Source organism: Sorex araneus, chromosome 3 (assembly GCF_027595985.1).
Source record: "Sorex araneus isolate mSorAra2 chromosome 3, mSorAra2.pri, whole genome shotgun sequence".
Taxonomy (NCBI): Eukaryota; Metazoa; Chordata; class Mammalia; order Eulipotyphla; family Soricidae; genus Sorex; species Sorex araneus.
The window spans coordinates 195909162-195927919 of record NC_073304.1 but is presented as its reverse complement, the minus strand read 5'-3'; the positions used below and the strand labels follow the sequence as shown (position 1 = coordinate 195927919).

Sequence of the window (18758 nt, the reverse complement as noted above, 5' to 3'; positions counted from 1 at the left end):
TGTAGCTTTCTGTGCAAGTCATATAGGCTCTGAATGAACCACATCCTGAACCCTTAAATTCTTACTATGGGGGGGAAAATTTGACTGGCAGTTCAAACATAATGCCTTACATATGTGGACACATGATTATCATTTGTTGAGACATATCTCTTCCTGGAACCCAGCCACAGCCATGCTCAAGGGCCCTCTCCACACGTTCAGATGAGCCTCACGCATGAAGGAGCTGGCAGTGGAACCCAGGTGTGTGGGACCCGGGGTTGAGATTTCCAAGACTGCTCGGATAAGGATAAATTATTAAACACTAAATCTGTATTATGCTTTGGAGACTAATGCCATTTTGACAACGCTAATTTTCCCTATCCATGAGCAGGGATGTGTCTCCATTTCCTGATGTCTTCCTTTATTTCATGAAGCAACATTTTGTAGTTTTCTTTGTACAAATCCTTTGCCTCCTTAGTTAAGCTGATTCCAAAGTACTTGATTTTCTGAGGCACGATTGTGAACGAGATTGTTTTTTAATTTTTTTAAATTTATTTTATTACTTTTGCGTTTTGGGTCACATCTGGCGATGTACAGGGGTTACTGCTGGCTCTGCACTCAGGAACCACTCCTGGAGGTACTCAGGGAACCATAAGGATGCTGGGAATTGAACCCAGGTCAGCCGCGTGCAAGGCAAATGCCTTACCTGCTGTGCTATCGCTCCAGTCCCAGGGATTGTTTTTTTTAATATCACTTTCTTCTTTTTCATTATTTGTATATAGGAAACCCATGGGTTTTGTATACTGATTTTGCAACCTGCCACTCTACTATACAAATTTGTTTGTATAGCTGTAATCTCTGATGATCTTTTGAATTTCTGTGGTTTCTGTTGTGATATCCTCCGTTTCATATCTGATTCTTTTCATTAGGGTTATCTCTCTCTCTCCTTTTTTGTGAGTCTTGCTAATGGTTTATTGATTTTGTTTATTTTTTCAAAGAATCAGTTCTTGGTTTCATTGATCTTTTGGATTGTTTTTGGGATTCCAGCTTATTGACTTCTGCTCTAAGTTTTATTATTTCTTTCCTCTTACTGGTTTTGGCTCCTTTTGTTGGTCATTTTCCAATATCTTAAGCTGTGAGGTTAAGTTACTTCTGTGGCCTCCTCTTCCTTCCTGAGGAATGTTTGTAGAGTTATAAACTTTCCTCTTAACATTGCTTTTGCCATATCCCAAAAGTTCTGGTAACTTGTGTCTTCATTCTTGTTGGTTGCCAGGAATCTTTTGATTTTCTCTTTGATTTTCTCTCTAAGCCACTGATTGTTCTGTAGTGAGCTGTTTAATTTCCAGGTGTTTGATATTATTCTCCTTTTCTGTGTGCGGTTTACTTCTATTTTCAGCGCATCATGGTCTCAAAAGATAGCTGGAGAGATAGCACAGCGGTAGGGTGTTCGCCTTTCACGCAGCCGACCCGTGTTCGATTCCTCCGCCCCTCTCGGAGAGCCCGGCAAGCTAACGAGAGTATCATGCCCCCATGGCAGAGCCTGGCAAGCTACCTGTGGAGTATTGGATATTCCAAAAACAGTAACAATAAGTCTCACAATGAGAGACGTTACTGGCACCCGCTCGAATAAATCTATGAGCAACGGGATGACAGTGACAGTGATTCTTGATTTTATTGAGGTATGTTTTGTGGCCCATCATGTGGTCTCTTGGGATATGTTCCATGTACATTGGAGAAGAACATGTACCCGGCTTTGGGAGGAGTGGGGAATGAAAAAGCCCTGTATCTATCTATTAGCCCTCTCTCTTCCATTTCTTCTTTCAGGCCTCTACTTCCTTCCTGAGTTTTAGTCTCTATCAAGAGGTGACAAGGTGGTGTTGATGTCTCCAAACTACTATTGTGTTGCTAACAATGACCTCCTTGAAGTCTATTAGCAGTTTTTTAAATTTTTTAAAATTTTTTTATTGAATCACCATGTGGAAAGTTACAAAGCATTCAGGCTTAAGTCTAAGCTACGCAATGGTCGAACACCCATCCCTTCACCAGTGCACATATTCCACCACCAAGAACCCCAGTATACCTCTCCTCCCACCCCTACCTCCCCACCTGTGTAGCTGATAATTTTCACTTTACTTTCTTTTTACTTTGATTACATTCAATATTTACACAAAAAGAACTCACTATTATTGCTTGAAGTTCCCCCTCCCAAAATCAGACCTGCTGAAAAGGAAGCATTTGATAATTTATTTTTCATTGCTGAGAATAAAGAGATATAAGGTTGCTTGGCTGCTATCCTGGCCACGAGGTTTTCGATTTCTGTATTTTAGTAATTTAGTAACTAAGTCCAGGGAAATTTCTGCCAGAAATTGCATCATTGCAAGCTCGTACCTCTCTGTAGTGGTCCTTATAAGATGGCGGTTGCCATGCCTTCCCCCAGTCCCCCAAAAAGGAAAAGCAAAGAGAAAAACCTTTCCCCTCCTGGGGTGGCATGAGGCCATGGCTTAGTTCACATTCTAGAGACATTTCTGCAAGAAGCTGCTGGTACCAAAAGTAGTTTAGCTGGCCTCCGGGATCATGGTTATCCAGCAACGGAGAGGCCGCCCCGGGTCATATCTCGGTGGAGAGTGGCCCTATTAGCAGTTATTTTAAGTATTTTGCTGGCCCCTCATTGGGCGCGTATATGTTTAGGAATGCAATTTCTTCCTGTTGTATATCACGAATCACAAAATCCCATTGATCATCGAGTGGCTCGAGCAGTCTCAGTAACCTCTACATTCGTCCTATCCCTGAGATCTTAGAAGCCTCTCTCTTCTTGGCCTCCCCAACAATGCTGCATTGGAGGCTCTTTCAGGGTCAAGGAATGAGATTCAGCTGGTTACTGGCTTTGGCACATAGATACACCATGGGAAGCTTGCGAGGCTGTCCATGTGGGCAGGAAGCTCTCAGTAGCTTTCGAGTTTCTCCCAGAGGGAAAAGTAGGTTATAAGGTTTCATGAAGCCACTTTGCTTTTAAGTCTCTGGATGTTGGCCGTTGATGGGATTACACACACCTGGGTTCCTCTGCCGGTACCTTCATGTGTGAGGCCTGTCCGAATGTGTGGAGAGGGGCCTTGAGCATGACTGTGGCTAGGTTCCGGTGGTCTTTGGCCGCCGGGAGCTCTGCTCGGGGCAGGGAGGGAAGCTGGAGCCCATCCCCTCCAAGGGGTCCCCCCGGGGAAGACAGCCAGGCATGTGGGCAAAAGACTCTCTGTTGTATATATCCCATGATTATTAAGAAATGGCCTACACTGTCCCCTCTAATCTTTTTCTGTCTGAAATATATGTTGTCAAATATTAGAATGGCCACCTCAGCTTTTTTGAGGGAGTTGTTTGCTTGAAGAATTGTTTTTAATCTTCACTTTGACTCTGTGTTTGCTTTGACTGTTCAGATGTGTTTCTTGTAGGCAGCAGAATGATGGATTCAGCCTTTAAATCCATTTTGTCACTCTGTGTCTCTTAATTGGTGTGTTTAGACCATTGACATTAAGAGAAATTATTGTCATAGGGTTTTGTGCCATCTTTTTGAAGAAGTTTGTTGAGTTTGTGGGGTTTGTCTTGTCTTACAGTAGCCCCTTCAGTCCTTCTTTTAAGATCGGTTTGAGTCTACGAAGTTTCTGAGCTGTTGTTTATCCATGAAGTAGTGTATCATTCCTTCGAGTCTGAGTGAGAATCTAGCTGGATAAAGTATTCTTGGTGAGGCATTCATTTCATTGAGTTTTTCCACTAAATCCTACCAGTCTTTGGGCCTGGATGGTTTTGTTTGATAAGACTGCTGTAAATCTAAGGGATGCTCCTTTGTATATTATTTTATTCCTTGACTTCGTTGCTTGCAGTATTGTGTCTCTATCTATGGTATTTGTCGTTCTGATTATGATATGTCTTGGAGTCTTTTTATTAGAATCTCTTTTAGCTGGTACCTCCAGGCTTATTGCATCTGGATGCCTGCATTCTCCAGGTCTGGGAACTTCTCAGCAATGATGTCTTTTTTGGGGGAGGGAGGTCACACCCAGCGATGCACAGGGGTTACTCCTGGCTCTGCACTCAGGAATCACCCCTGGCAGTGCTCAGGGGACCATATGGGATGCTGGGAATTGAACCCGGGCTGACCACGTGCAAGGCAAATGCCCTACCCGCTGTGCTATTGCTCCAGCCCCCCCAGCAATGATGTCTTTAACTGTTACTACCTCATTGGGCTTGCTTCCCTGTCCTTCTGGTACTCTGACGATTCTTATGTTGTTCCTCTTGAATTCATTCTATATGTCTCTTGCTTGCCCTTATGCAATTTTGAGATCTCTTTTCATCTTCTATTGTTGGCCTGGGTTCTTTTTGCAGCTCCTCTTCAAGCTCACTGATTCTGTCTTTGGCTGTCGTCATTCTACATTGAAGGCACCCACTAAGGTTCTTTTTTTTCTTTTTGGGTCACTACTGGTGATGCACAGGGGTTACTCCTGGCCCTGCACTCAGGAATTACCCCTGGCGGTGATCAGGGGACCATATGGGATGCTAGGAATCAAATCTGGGTCAGTCGCGTGCAAGGCAAATGCCCTACCTGCTGTGCTATTGCTCCAGTTCCCCCCACTAAGTTTTTAATTTCATCTATCTAATTTTTTTATTAGTGACACTTCTGTTTGTAAGTTCCTTATTTATGCTCTCATTTCTTCCTGTATTTTATTGGCTGACCATTCCACTGTTTCTTTGAGCTCATTAAACATCTTCACCATTTCATCTTTGAATTCTTTATCAGATATGTTTGTGGGTATTCCCTGTCAAGGATTCAGGGCTCTTTTCTTCATCCATTTCTCATGGTGGGGACCTGTGCTGTTTCCCCATGATCCTGTAATAGGATAGAGGTAGATCCCTCCAGTTCACTATCAGTGTCCCCCTTCACTTCCAGGGAGGACTCTGGATGAGCTCCAGTTGATGGTGGTCTCCTCTTCCCCCTTCAAAGATATTACCTTTCTCTATGTTGCTCCTGTGTGATCTATGTGGGGCCTCTAGCATTGATATGGGGGCTATGTTCTTTTAGATTAGGTTTGTACAGATTCTTGTGTTCACTGTTATTTTGGTGAGTTTAGGGGGTATTTTGATTAGAATAGGCTAGTGGACTATTGGCCTAGTGTGGTTGAGGTAACCAGGCTACCCTTGTAAGAGTTCAGTATAGGAGACCGAGATATGGGTTCAATGCACTATGAAAGAGGAAATTAACTGGCATCTGCATGAGCAGCTGCAGCCCAAGAGGCCACACCCCCCACCACCACGTACCTACTGGGGAGAGGCCCTGCATTGGTGCAGATTCTGGATTATAGTTCTGAGTCCCACTTCCAGTGCATTTCTAGGACTGATGAGGTCCCCTCTTACCTAGGCTCTCATTTGGGCACCCATGGATGTACAGGGACCTTTCTTCTTACTATCGCTGCTCAACATGGCCCATGAAACTTTCATATGGATAATCTGGAAGAGCACGAGCTGGCTGATGAGAACGGCCCTTGCTGGCAACACTATAGATTCATATGAAACATAGAGATCTTGAAGTTTCTGTATAAACCTACTTTCCTTCTGTAAAGATCAAATTGAATTAGTTGTAAGTGCATTTTCAGCGAATATTCTCTGTACCATTCACTTCAATCAAGATCTAATACATTTCTGGCTCTTAATTCAGAACTATTATGATTGACTTTGTCTACTTTCAAACTTCTTATAAGTGTAATAATATTGAATAGTCTTATTCCTGGCTTTCTTCACTCACTGTTTTACCTATGAGGTTCGTCATATTGCTGAAGGTAAAGGAATCCATTTTCTTTATTGATATATATAATTATTTAATGGGCATTTGGATTTTATATTTTATTGACATCCTTTATAATAATACTAACAAAATAGTTATTGAGGCCAGAGAAAGAGTACAGAAGTATGGCACTTTGCCTTGCATGCAGCTGTGGTCATAAGAATGGTTCAGATCCAGCCTCACATATGATCCCTGGAGTACAATTAGGTTTGGCCCCTGAGCACCATTGGCTGTAGCTCCCCCACCATCCCCCCAATTTATTGCTACAATCTAATTTAGTGGTAAAATATTGAACATTTTAATTCAAAGTTTGAGAAAATGTTAAATATCCACTATTATCATTTATATTCAACACCTTATTAGAGGTCCAAATCAATGCAATAAGCCAAGAGAAAGATATTGGAAAGGAAGTTGCAAAATTGGGTTGGGGGGCGGTTCAGAGCGTGGGAAGGTGACATGATTATATATGTAGAAAATCTGAAGGTTCTATTACAGCAGTTGACAAGCTAATTTAACAAACTCACTAGTTAGATCAATATACAACATCAATTTTGTTTCTAAATATTAAGAATATTGATAATAGAAGTTTAATTATTTTTCAAAACAAGAAAGAATTTATTTTATTTTATTTTATTTTATTTTATTTTATTTTTTGCTTTTTGGGTCACACCCAGCGATGCTCAGGAGTTGCTCCTGGTTTTGCACTCAGGAACTACCCCTGGCGGTGCAAGGCAAACGCCCTATCTGCTGTGCTATCGCTCCAGTCCCAAGAATTTATTTTAAAGACATAACAAAGTAGCACAAATACACATCCAAATGCAAGTGAGAGTTTTATAAAAAAGAAAGCACAGGTGTCGATTAAAACAGGATCCATCAAAGAGATATCCCTGCTTGAGGAACACTGACACAAGATGAGTTTGTCCAGGAAATCCTCCTGTGGGTGGATAAAAGTGGAATGCATGGACGAAGGGAGCAGTACTGGCAGGGAAGTAGAAGCTCTGAGACCCTTTCCTCCACTGTGCTCTTCTAATGTGCCTTAGAGAATTTAAGTCATCAGATCATCTTGCAAAGAACTTACTAGCAGAGAGAACTTTCAGAGGTCAAAAACAGTTCCGATCTGGTGGCTAAAGTTAGACAGGGATTCAGAGGCAGGAAGCGTTTGTGTTGCACAGAGACAAGTTTCACACAGGCAGGATCTAAGGTAGATTTGGATGTGCTTGCAGTAGAAATAGACTGGTCTCAATAAAGGCTGAAGATAATGCGCAGGAACTCCTCCTGCTCACTGACCTCTCTGTCTCCATCTTGGTCGGCTTCATCAATCATTTCCTGAAGCTCCTTGTCAGGAAGGTTCTCATCCAACTCCTCGAACATCATTTTGAGAGTTTTGAATGATATCTTTCTAGTTTCATCATCATTGAAGAGCTTGAACGCTTTGGGGATTTCTTCTCTGGTATCTTTCTCAGACATTTTCTGAGTCACAGCAGCCAAAACGTCACTAGCGTTCACTTTCCCAGGCCTTTCCTTATCAATTTTGCTTGCCATTTCCTTGATCTCTTCTTTCTTGGGTTCAAAGTCAAGTGCCCTCTTTGGCACCTTAAGTTCTTTGACATCTATGATCCCAGTTCCATCGTCATCAAAGAGATCAAAGGCTTCCTGAATCTCTTGGATCTGATCTTCAGTAAGCTTTGGTTTTGGACTCCTCCCTTTTCTCTGTGCGGCGGATGCCATGTTTACCTTCATGAAATTTGAAGCCCAAACCTTCTGGGCAAGAAGAAGCAGAGGAAACGGTGTCCATAGTGAAGATGTGGGCAATAGAGGCAATGGAGTCTTTAGAACTTTAAATTAATTTCCACTTAAAATGTAGGGGCGTGTGTGTGTGTGTGTGTGTGTGTGTGTGTGTGTGTGTGTGTGTGTGTATGGGGGGATGAAATACAACAATATTTTTTCATATGGTGGTGGGAAGGTGCATGGTGGTGGGACTGGTGTTTGAATATTATCTGTAATGAACTATTGTGAATAGCTTTATAAAAATAAATAAAATTTTTAAAAAAGAAGAAATCCCAGCTGTATGAACTAGAATGATAGTATAGCAGATAGGGCACTTGCCTTGCACCTGGCTGGCCCAGATTTGATCCCTGTCATCCCATACAGTCCCCCAAGCCTGCTAGGAATTATTCCTGAGCTCAGAGCCTGGAGTAAGCCCAGAGCACTGCTGGCTGTGACTCCTCCAAAAAATTCCCAGCAGTATTTTAAAAATACAGATGTATAAGGGAACTTGAATCATTCAGTCCTTGTCACAATCATTCAGTTCTGCTTTTGCTACACAGAAGCAAGTATCAAAGCTACATAGACATACATTTATAACTTTGCTCCAATACAGCTTTATTTACAAAAACCGGTTGTGAGCCAAATGGGCCTTGCAGGTACTATTTTGCTGACCCCTGGCTAAAACAATCATGGCAAATAAAGGAAAAGCTGGGGATTAATGTGGAGATTCAGTAAGTAACTAAATGTGGCATATGACTAATAGAGACTTTGTCTGCAGTCAGACAAGCTTGTGTGATAAAGCATCTGCTGTGAATGTCTAAAGTGTCAAGAATATAAACAGTAATAAATTGTAATTTCCTTTTCCCATAAGTGATTAATATCAGAAGAGAGAAAGTTCTTTCTCATGAGAAACTATACGGCTCTGTCAAATACCTTGCACTCTTCAATGTTTTTAGTTAAAAAATGAAGTGAAGATATAATACCTCATAATATCGATACAAGCAAAATAATATCTAATATATTAGAAAAGAAGATTAAACACTTCAGTGATGATGGAATAATCAAGTAAAACCCAGAAAAATAAGTTGAGTTTGGTTTTAAAAATTATGAAGTTCAGGGGCGGAAGCAATAGCACAGCGGGTAGGGCGTTTGCCTTGCGCGCAGCCGACCCAGGTTTGATTCCCAGCATCCCATATGGTCCCCTCATCACTGCCAGTGGTAATTTCTGAGTGCAGAGCTAGGAGTAACCCCTGTGCATCGCCGGGTGTGACCCAAAAAGCAAAAAATAAAAAATTATGAAGTCCAAATTAGGTTAAGAGAGATTTAAAAAATATTTATTAGAGAATCACTGTGATGTACAGTTACAAACTTATGAACGTTTGTGTTTGTATTTCACTCATACAATGATCATTTACCCATCCCTCCACCAGTGCCCATTCACCTCCACCAATGATCCCAGTATCCCTCTCACCACTCCCACCCCGTCCCCCACTACCCCACCCTCCGTCTTCGCCAGGGCATTCTATTTTGTTCTCTCCTTTTGGGTGTTGTAGTTTGCAATAGAGGTATTGAGTGGCCTTCATGTTCGGTATATAGTCTACTTTCAGTTCTCATCGGTTAAGAGAGATTTTAAAAAGATGTGTAGAACCAGAGAGATAGTACAATGAGGGGGTAAGGCAGTTGCCTGGCAATGGTCAACCTGAGTTCAATTCCTGGCACTACATATGGTTCCCTGACACCACCAGGGGTGATCCCTGAGCACAGAGCCAGGAGTAAATCCTGAGCAAATCCAGGTGTGGCCCAAATCACCTCTCCTTAAAAAAATCAGTGCACCAGGTGGTAATCATTGTATTATTTAGAACAGATAACAAAAAAAAAATGAAATGTTCAACAATAGTGGGAAAAGTTGACACATTATACAGTATAATCTTAAGATAAAATCATCATCATCATCATCATCCCACTGATGATAAAATGATAAGATAAAATATTGTCAGGAATTTTATATAGCAATTATGATTGGGGGCAGGTATGGGTCAGACCAAGCTATGCTCAGCTAATCTTAGCTTTTTGCTCAGGAGTGACCAACCCCTGCACTCAGGGATCACTCCTGTCAGCATTTAGGAGACCATCTGGGATGCCGGGGATGAACCCTGGTCAGCAACGAGCAAAGCAAGTACCTTACCTGCTGTACTATCTCTCTAGCCAAGACATTGACCAAGGGGATACTCCCCTGGTAGTTGGGGGACCATTTGTGGAGTCAGAAATTCACTCCAGGAGTGAGAGGATACTAGGTAAACACCTTGATCCCTGTACTCAGTCTCAAGCTCCAGCAATTATGGTTTTATATAATGTCTATATAAAGTGGCTTTGAAACTAGTAATGACTTGAAATATACAATTTCAACTTTGCTTTAAAATATTAAACAAAATATTAAACACAGGGGAGCAGAAGTAGGCATGTGGGTGTGGCTAGGGGGAGGTCAATGAAGGGAAAGTTCTGTGCAAGGACATTGCATAATATCAGCAACCTGGCTGTGATATTGTATTACCATTTTGCATAATGTTATTAAGTGACATCTTGGGGATCCTTCTGTATTATTTCCTACAACTGTGTGACATGTCAATAGTTTCAAATTTTTAATTATTTTTATTATTTTTTTTAATTTTGTTTTTTGGGTCACACTCAGAGATGCTCAGGGGTTACTCCTGGCTCTGCACTCAGGAATTACTCCTGGCGGTGCTTGGGGGACCATGTAGGATACTGGGAATCGAACCCAGGTTGATCACGTGCAAGACAAACACCCCACTCACTGTGCTATCACTTCAGCCCCTCAAATTTTTTAATTTGATTTAATTTTAATTCAATTAATATCTATTAATATACATCACTAGCTGCACCTAATTTTTCCTAGTCAGTGACGTGCCCTTAAATGTAGATGTCTTTGAACCTAAAGATTTTATGATATGTATATGATATATTTATATATAATAGTATATCCTTTTTAGTATATCCTTTTTGTCTGCTTGTTTGCTTTTATTTTTTATTGAATCACTGTAAAGATGCACAGTTACAAAATTGTTCACAATTTTGTTTCAGTCATACAATGTTCCAACACTCTTCCCTTCAGGAGTATCTTAATGTTCCTAGGAACAAGAAAGCCCTGAGTTTTTGTTTTGTTTTATTTTTAGTTTTAGTGTTTTTGTTTGTTTTGGTTTGGGGAACACACCCAGACACGCTCAGGGCTATTCCTGGATCTGTGCTCATAAGTAACCCCTAAAGGTGCTTCAGGGACCATATGTGGTCATAGGAATTCAAACCAGGACCGACAGAAAGGAAGGCAAACAAGCACCTTATCCCCTGTACTATCTCTCCCACTCCTTTTTAGTGTATTTCATTTCTTTTTAAATGCCCTCTTTCCTTCCTTTTGCTGTAGTGACCGGAAGTTTGGCAGGACTGAGTCAGGCCTGTGCATACTGATGGTGGATTGAACCCATGACATCAGGATTGACACCCAGCTATCCTCAGGCATTCATGCATTTCTTTCTTACTCTTTCAGTGATAACATCAACTCTGGAGAAAAGTCCCTTGTGTCTTGGCATAAAATACATTCATTTTGACTGTACAATCTCATGGTTTAAACATATGAACACGATCATGCAACTAATACTCAGATGAAGACATAGAATATACCCATGAAGAGAAAATGTCCATTGTGTTCTTTGGGTTTTGAGTTTGTTCACTCTATTCTGTCCTGAAGACATAGCCACTGTTCTGACTTTAAAAAAAAAAATTGTTTATTTAGGGGCTGGAGTGATAGCACAGCAGGTAGGGCATTTGCCTTGCATGTGGCCGACCTGGGTTTGATTCCCAGCATCCCATATGGTCCCCTGAGCACCGCCAGGGTAATTCCTGAGTGCAGAGCCAAGAGTAACCCCTGTGCATTGTCAGGTGTGACTCAAAAAGCAAAAAAATATATATAAATAAATAAATTTGTTTGTTTATTTATTTATTTGATGTTTGGGTCACACCCAGCGATGCACAGGGGTTAATTCCTGGCTTATGCACTCAGGAATTACTCCTGGCGGTAATGTATGGATGAAGCCCAATCTACTTACCAGTATTCCTGTTGTCTCCAGTGTGTGACTAATCTAAGTAGAGGTCCTGGATACATTTTTGTGTGGTGTGTTTTGTGGACTCCTTTCTTGGGCTAAGTAAAGAGGAGTGAAATTCCCAGGTAGTGTGATCACCTTCTAAATATTTCCAGACAGTTTTCCAAACGTGTGCTCATTGACACCCCCCCTCAGCACCCACTCCCCCACACGGCCCCAAAAGTATAGTTTGTTCTTCTTATGATTTGCTAGCGCTTGGTATTGTTGGCCGCCTTGTTTCAGCTAGGCTGGTGGATGCAGCCCTCCTCTTATTTTCATGCCAAATATGTGTTGAAGACTCTAAGGCAAATCTCCCAAAAATGTTCCCACGTTTGGGCTGTGAGTTTCTGGTACTATTCTTCTATTCCCAGTATTTCTTTCCATTAGACTAATAAATAGCCCTACAGAGCTCAGTGAAGATGTTATTCTCCCCCCTCCACTTCCCAGGTGGCTCTTCCTGCTCTCCAGGCATCAAATCAGAAAGAACACACTGAGGATCGTCATCCTTCAACTAATTCTAATAACATCATTGGGTTCCTATGAGGTCAGTGTGCTTCATTTACTATCGGGTTTTTGTTAAGCTTCCAGTGGACTTTAACACAGATTGGTAACCATTACTTAGATTCATTATTTAATTAGTTCCCAAAGGAAGATATTATTATAACATTCCTTTCACACTCATTATCTGTAGTCATTTATAAAGTACTTTTCCTTATCAATTATTTGATTGCGTTAAATATACTTCCTACCCGAAAAGCAAATGACTCCTTGATGCTCTTTATTTTCAATTATCAGAATAATGACTTGTTCAACCTTCTTGCTTTAAGCTCTACAGAAAATAATGAATTTGAAGGATCGTTATGAATTTAAGGTTTTATAAATATTGGAAGTGTTTCAATTCATTTCAATCATTCTTTTCAATGCTCAGACTGCCTCCAAACTAGTGCAGTGCTAGAGAGTTGGTTCTGGTGGTGCCCTGGGAACCAGAGAGTGCCAGTGATTGAACCCATGCATCCTGCAGGCAAAATATGTGTTCAGCCTATTGAACCATCTCTCAAATTTCATGGACATTTTATCAGGGAACTCGCTAGAAGTGCTCAGAGGCTGAGACCCCTTTTGGTGATACCTGGAAGGGGCTGTGGGTCTGACAGTTTAGTGCTTGGGCCCAGTGATGTAGTGACTGGTAGGGAAGGGTTTCCAGGGCTACATCTGGTGATGCTCAGAAGGGCCTTGAGAGCTGGGAATAAACTTGGGCTCTGTGTTATGCACTTTCCTTTCCCGCTAACTCCTCAGCTAGAAGTGTACAGACATTTTTAATGCTTTAAATACCAAATTGCTCTACAGAGGGCTATAGAACTTGGAATGCCTAATATGAAGACTCATTAAAAAAACAAGAATACAACTACTATACAACCCAGTCATAACACTTCTTGCATCTATTCCCAAAACACAAAAACATTCATTCAAAAGAATGTATGCATATCTTTGTTTATCACCAGACCTGGTAAAACAGCCAAGATATGGAAACAACTCACAAGCCCATAGATGAATGGATCAAGAAGTTGATCAGAGTGGAATAATACTATGCAGCTCTAAGAAAGAACAAACCTATGCAATTGGGAGCAACATGGATGGAACTCAAAGGTATCATGTTGACTGAAGTTGGTCAGAAGGAAAGGGATAGATATGAGAATGATCTCTCTTATCTGACTTAAAATTACACGGCATATTAACAACAAAGGCTCAAAGATAACATAATGAGAGAATTTATCCACACAACTGAGTTAGGGGTGTTGGGAGGGAGGGGGTGTTTGAGCCCTTGGGGGAGGGAGATGGGCATATTGGTGATGGGTGTGGTGTTGGAATTATACGCATGAGAAACCATTCTTAATAGCATTGTAAACCACAGAATCTCAATCAATAAAAAAAGAACTTGACATACCCTCAAATAAAGAACAGAATGTTGGTTTTCTTCTACTGTCATCTAAGGTGAATTCTGTAATATATTTGAAAAAGTAAAAATTACTATCATATTGGATTTTTTGTGATAAAATATACAAAACATAAAATTTACCATTTTAGTCAGTTTTAAATGTACAATTTCATTTCATTAAGTACATTCATACTGTTGTGTAATTATCAACACTATATAGAATCTCTAAGACTCTGGGGAGATCTGGACCACATCGGTAGTATTTGGGGGCTACTCCTGGTTTTGTGCTCAGGGATAAAACCAGGAATGCTCAGAGGTTACTCCTGGCTCTGCACCCAGTAATTGCTCCTGGAGGTGCTCAGGGAACCATATGAAATGCCGGGGATCCAACCCAGGTCAGAAGAGTGCAAGGCAAACACCCTACCCACTGTACTATAGCTCTGGCCCCTTAGCTCCTTAATTCTAATTTTTAAATTTTAGTAAAGGGGCCAGAGAAATAGTACAGGGATGGTGCATTTGCCTTGCATGAGGCTAATTCCAGTTTCATCCCTGGAACCACAGATGTCTTTAGGATTTGATCCCTGAACACAGAGCCAGGTATAAGCCTTAAGCGCAGTTGCGAGTGACTTTAAAACAAAATAAAACAAATAGTAGTAAATGATGCATCATTTGCACTAAGAAATGCTACCATTTCAGGATCAAAGCAGTCCCCAATTCTGTACTACAACTTGAGTTGTCCTTGTAGCCCCCTGCTTCAGTCTCCATGGAGTGCCTACAAATCAGTGGCATTCTGGACACTTTATTGTGTAACCATCACTTCCATTCCTCTCCTGAACTTGTCATTTTCCCAAAATAAAACTCTATCTAGTAGGCATATACTTTATCCCTAATTCCTTCTGGCCTCAGCCACCACCTTCTATTACTATGAATTGGACGGTTCTAGATTCCTCACAGAAGTGAAATCCAACGTTTGTGCTTCTGCAACTGATTATTTCCCTTCACTAATGTATTAAGGGTTGATCCAGAGGGTTGCAAGTGTGAACATTGCAATCCTTTTTAAAATTGACAAAACATATATTTGAGTTGTACCGTGTGATGTTTTGACATGTGCATGCGTGGTAAAATCGGGCTAATTCACATGCCCCTCACCTGACAAAATGACAGTTCTGGAACTTCAGTGGTAGCTCTAAAGTTACTGCTCACGGAGGGCCTTGGGCAGGGACCAATATGTTTGTCACCAAGTTGGGGGCTAGGACAGTAAATTCTCTAGCAACCTTGAGTTTGGGGGGAGAGTAGGGGGTAGTTCTAAGGTTATGACAGAAACTATGATATTGTTGGTCCAAGGCTCTTTGTGCATGTATGTGGTGGGGCTGGAGGTGTTAATGGCCAACATTAGTGGGGAGAGTCTGCAGGTCTTCCTTGATTAAGACTGAGGCCTAGTCAAGAGAATGGCTGAATGATAGTACAGTGGAAAGGGCACTTGCCTTGCATAGCCAAGCTGGGTTTGATCTCCGGCATCCCATATAGAGTCCCCTGAGCACCGTCAGGAGCAATTCCTGAGCTCAGAGCCAGAAGTAACCCCAGAACATTGTCCCAAAACAAAACAAAACAAAGCAAAAGAGTATAGAGCTTGGTCATGTGCAAGGCAAGCACCCTACCCACTGTACTATCACTCTGGTTCCCAACAAATGATGTTTTAAGTGATACAAGGAAAAAGAACCATGGCAAAAATGAGCAGTGCTTGTTTTTAGAGAAAGCATCACCTTTTCCTCTGCAGCCCCTCCCGCCGCTCCCTTCCCCTCAGCAGCACCACACCCCACCCTCACGTCGCTCATTCCACAGCCACTCTTTGGAGTTTGACCGCCCAGATTTTGTAGTGATTTTGAACTCTATGGAATCACACTGTGTGTGTGTGTATTCCCCAGAGATTTGTTTTCCCCCACCCCGCAAAAAAGTGTATATGCCTGACATTCACTGCCATTGCTGGTGCATTTTGCTGTAGGAATATTTCAGAATCCATTTTTCCTTGGTGCTGTGGAAGGTTCTCTCCGCCCTTCAGAGTTGTAACTGATACAGCAAGTCTCCTCCACAGACCTGCTATGTCTCCTTCAGAACATAGGCAAGACTTTTTTAGGAAGCAAACTGTTTGCAGGGAGACACACTCCAAACGGTGCTCAGGGGTTACTCCTGGCTCTGAACTCAGGAACTCCTCCTGACAGTGCTCAGGGAATCATATGGGGTGTTGAAGAATTGAACCTGGGTTGGCCTTGTGCAAGGCAAACATCTTGGGGGCTACTCCTCGTTTTGTGCTCAGGGATAATGTGGTGTACTATTGCTCTGGCCCCAGCACCAAAGTTTTTATGGCAAAGGGCTCTTTGGATTTGTCTGTCGTAAATATAGGGGGTTTGTTACTTCTCTTGATAAGTTTCAGTGAACTCACATAGCCTTACCTCATGGGTTAGTTTTCTTTAGAACCCTGAGATACTTTCTTTTTTTTAAAATTTATTTATTTTTAATTAGTGAATCACCATGAGGGTTACAGTTACAGATTTATACATTTTTGTGCTCATATTTCCACCATACAAAGTTTGAGAACCCATCCCTTCACCAGTGCCCATTCTCCACCACCGGTACACCAAACATCCCTCCTACCCTCCCCGAACCCTGAGATACTTTCTCTGCCACTCACACTTATACAAATTCTTCTTTAAGTTTCTTTCGAGTTGAGTTTAATCCATGTTGGACCCTCTTCCTCATTGCAATGGTTTAGTATCTAAGATCTTTCCTTGGGGCTGGGGAGCTGGTGCAGGGTTAAGGCGCATGCACTATATGCATCCGACCTTGGTTTCTCAGAGTGATGCTGATTCGCATTTCTCTTAGGATTAAGTCATTTTGATAAGCTTTTTCATATGTTCATTGACCACTTTTTATCTTCTTTAGACAAATGTCTGAGTCCTTGACCCATTTTTAAAATGGGGGTTTTCTGGTTTTTGTGATTGAATGAAATGAGTTTCTTCTATATTCTGAATGTCTCTCTCTTATTAGTGATAGGACTTCAAAACATTTTATCCCTTGCCTGGGTTGCCTTTTTACCTTTTTAGTAATGTCCTTTAATGAACAACCTTTTTTTGGAGGGGGGTGCTGAAACTCAGGATAGAACTGAACAGACATTTTTAATTTTAATGAATTTTGATTTTGATTTACTTTATTTTGTTGCTTGTGTTTTTGCTGTCATATCCAAAAAAGCATTATGAAATCCAGCATCTTCAAGTTGTCTCCCTCGTTTTCTTCTTAGAAGTTTATAATTTTCTTTTATGTTTAATATCCATTTTTTATTTTTGTTTTTGTTTTGAAGGCCACATCTAGCATTGCTCAGGGATCACTCTTGAAGCTACCTGGGGTCTTGAAGCTACATGCAGTGCCAGATATTAAACCTGGGCCAGCCACGTACAAGGCAAATGCCTTAAACCTCATACTAGCTCTCTGGCCCCCGAGTTGGTTCTTAAATACAGTGTCGGGTGAGGGCTCACTGTCATTATTTTGTGTTGGGGTATCTAATTTTGTGGACAGCTTTGGCTGAAGAGACCGTTTTCCTCCACCAACACCTTTGCTGATATCATTTCTCCCTAATGAGTGAGAGTCTATTTCTGGCTTCTCTGGTCTGTCTTACTGGTCTATCTGTGTTTATGTCAGTGTCAAACTATCCTGGAGCTTTTGATTATTGTAGCTTTGTAGTAAGTTTTAAAATGAGGACGTTTAAGTCCTTAAGTTTTATTCATTCTTAAGACTGTTTTCAGCAATTTAAGGTCTCTTGAAATCTCATGTGAATTTTAAGATGGATTTTTCCAGTTTTGCAAAAAACCATTATTTGGTATTCTGATAGGGATTTAAAGTGCTGAGGGAAAAAAGTCATACATAGAGTGTGCTAATGAAGGAGTGGCTGTTGTAGGGGCCCGGGGTGTGGCTCAGTGGTAAAGTGTATACTTGGCACACATAAGACCTGGGTTCAATGCTGGCACTACAATTTCTTTTAAAAAATAATTTTTTAAAAATAAAATAAAGTATCCAATTATCCAGGAATAGATGACTGGATAAAGACATGATAGTACATATATACAACGGAATATTATTCTGCCATAAAAAAGATAAGGTCACGAGATTTGCTGCTACGCGGTGGAACCTGGAGAGTATCATGCTGAGTGAAGTTAGTCAGCAAGGGAGACCGACACAGAATGATCTCTCTTATATGTGGAATATAAAGAAACATTATGGTGGAATAATAAATACCCAAAGGCAATGGAAACAACATAAGAACTGGTGTTTTGTATGAAACATGCCACTTGAGGGAACTGGGGGATAGGACAGGGAGGGACAATATCTATCATGGAGGAAAGCATTCGGTCAGGAGGAGGAGGAGGTGATGCTGAAAGGAGGTAAAGTGTTGTACAGAAAACCTTATCAGCAACAGTACTGTAAACCACAGTACAAAACTATATTTAAAAAAATTTGAAGACCCTATTTAGAGGCAGACTGGTGGTGGGAGGCAAAAATGGGTGGGGGGTGCATTAGCAGAGGGAAGTGGACCCTGGTGAAGAGATGGGTGTTGAAACTCTATGTCTGAAAACCAATTATGAATAACTTTGTAATTTGATAGTGAATAATTTTTTAAAGGGAAAAGCTGTAGTAATATTTTACTAGTGTTACTTCCTGAACCCTTAGGGAGCTAGAGAGTGTCTATACTGTTTTCTGGCTACCTGATAAGGGGCTCTATTAAGTGATGCTCATTTCTGAGGGGTGTGTGTGTGTGTGTGTGTGTGTGTGTGTGTGTGTGTGTGTGTTCTATGGTAATGTCGAGACTTATAGCCAATAATAGAAAGGAAAAGAGCCCAAAGAGCTGACTGACTTGTCTCCCCCAGGCAGGGAAACCCTAGGCTCCATGCTCAGAAGGGAAGGGAGTTCCTTAGAACACACATGCAATCAGCTGACAGAGGGGATGGGCGCTCTCCTCTCTCCTTTAGTTTAACGTTGGCTTAGTGCCCCTCCTGTAAGAGGATAGCCTCCAGCCTCTGCCTCCCAGCCATCTGTTGGACACAGGGAACATATA

At 41.4% G+C, this 18758-nt stretch overlaps 1 protein-coding gene across 1 annotated transcript in view; it reads right to left on the bottom strand.

Moving 5' to 3' along the window:
- Positions 1-7042: 7042 nt before the first annotated feature.
- The window catches only part of LOC101548562 (centrin-2-like), a 31835-nt gene continuing 20119 nt past the window's right edge, over positions 7043-18758 (bottom strand). The window contains exon 2 of the mRNA XM_055132219.1: positions 7043-7564. Within this exon, the coding sequence (XP_054988194.1) occupies positions 7043-7564 (522 nt within the window). The remainder of the gene's footprint in view (positions 7565-18758) is intronic.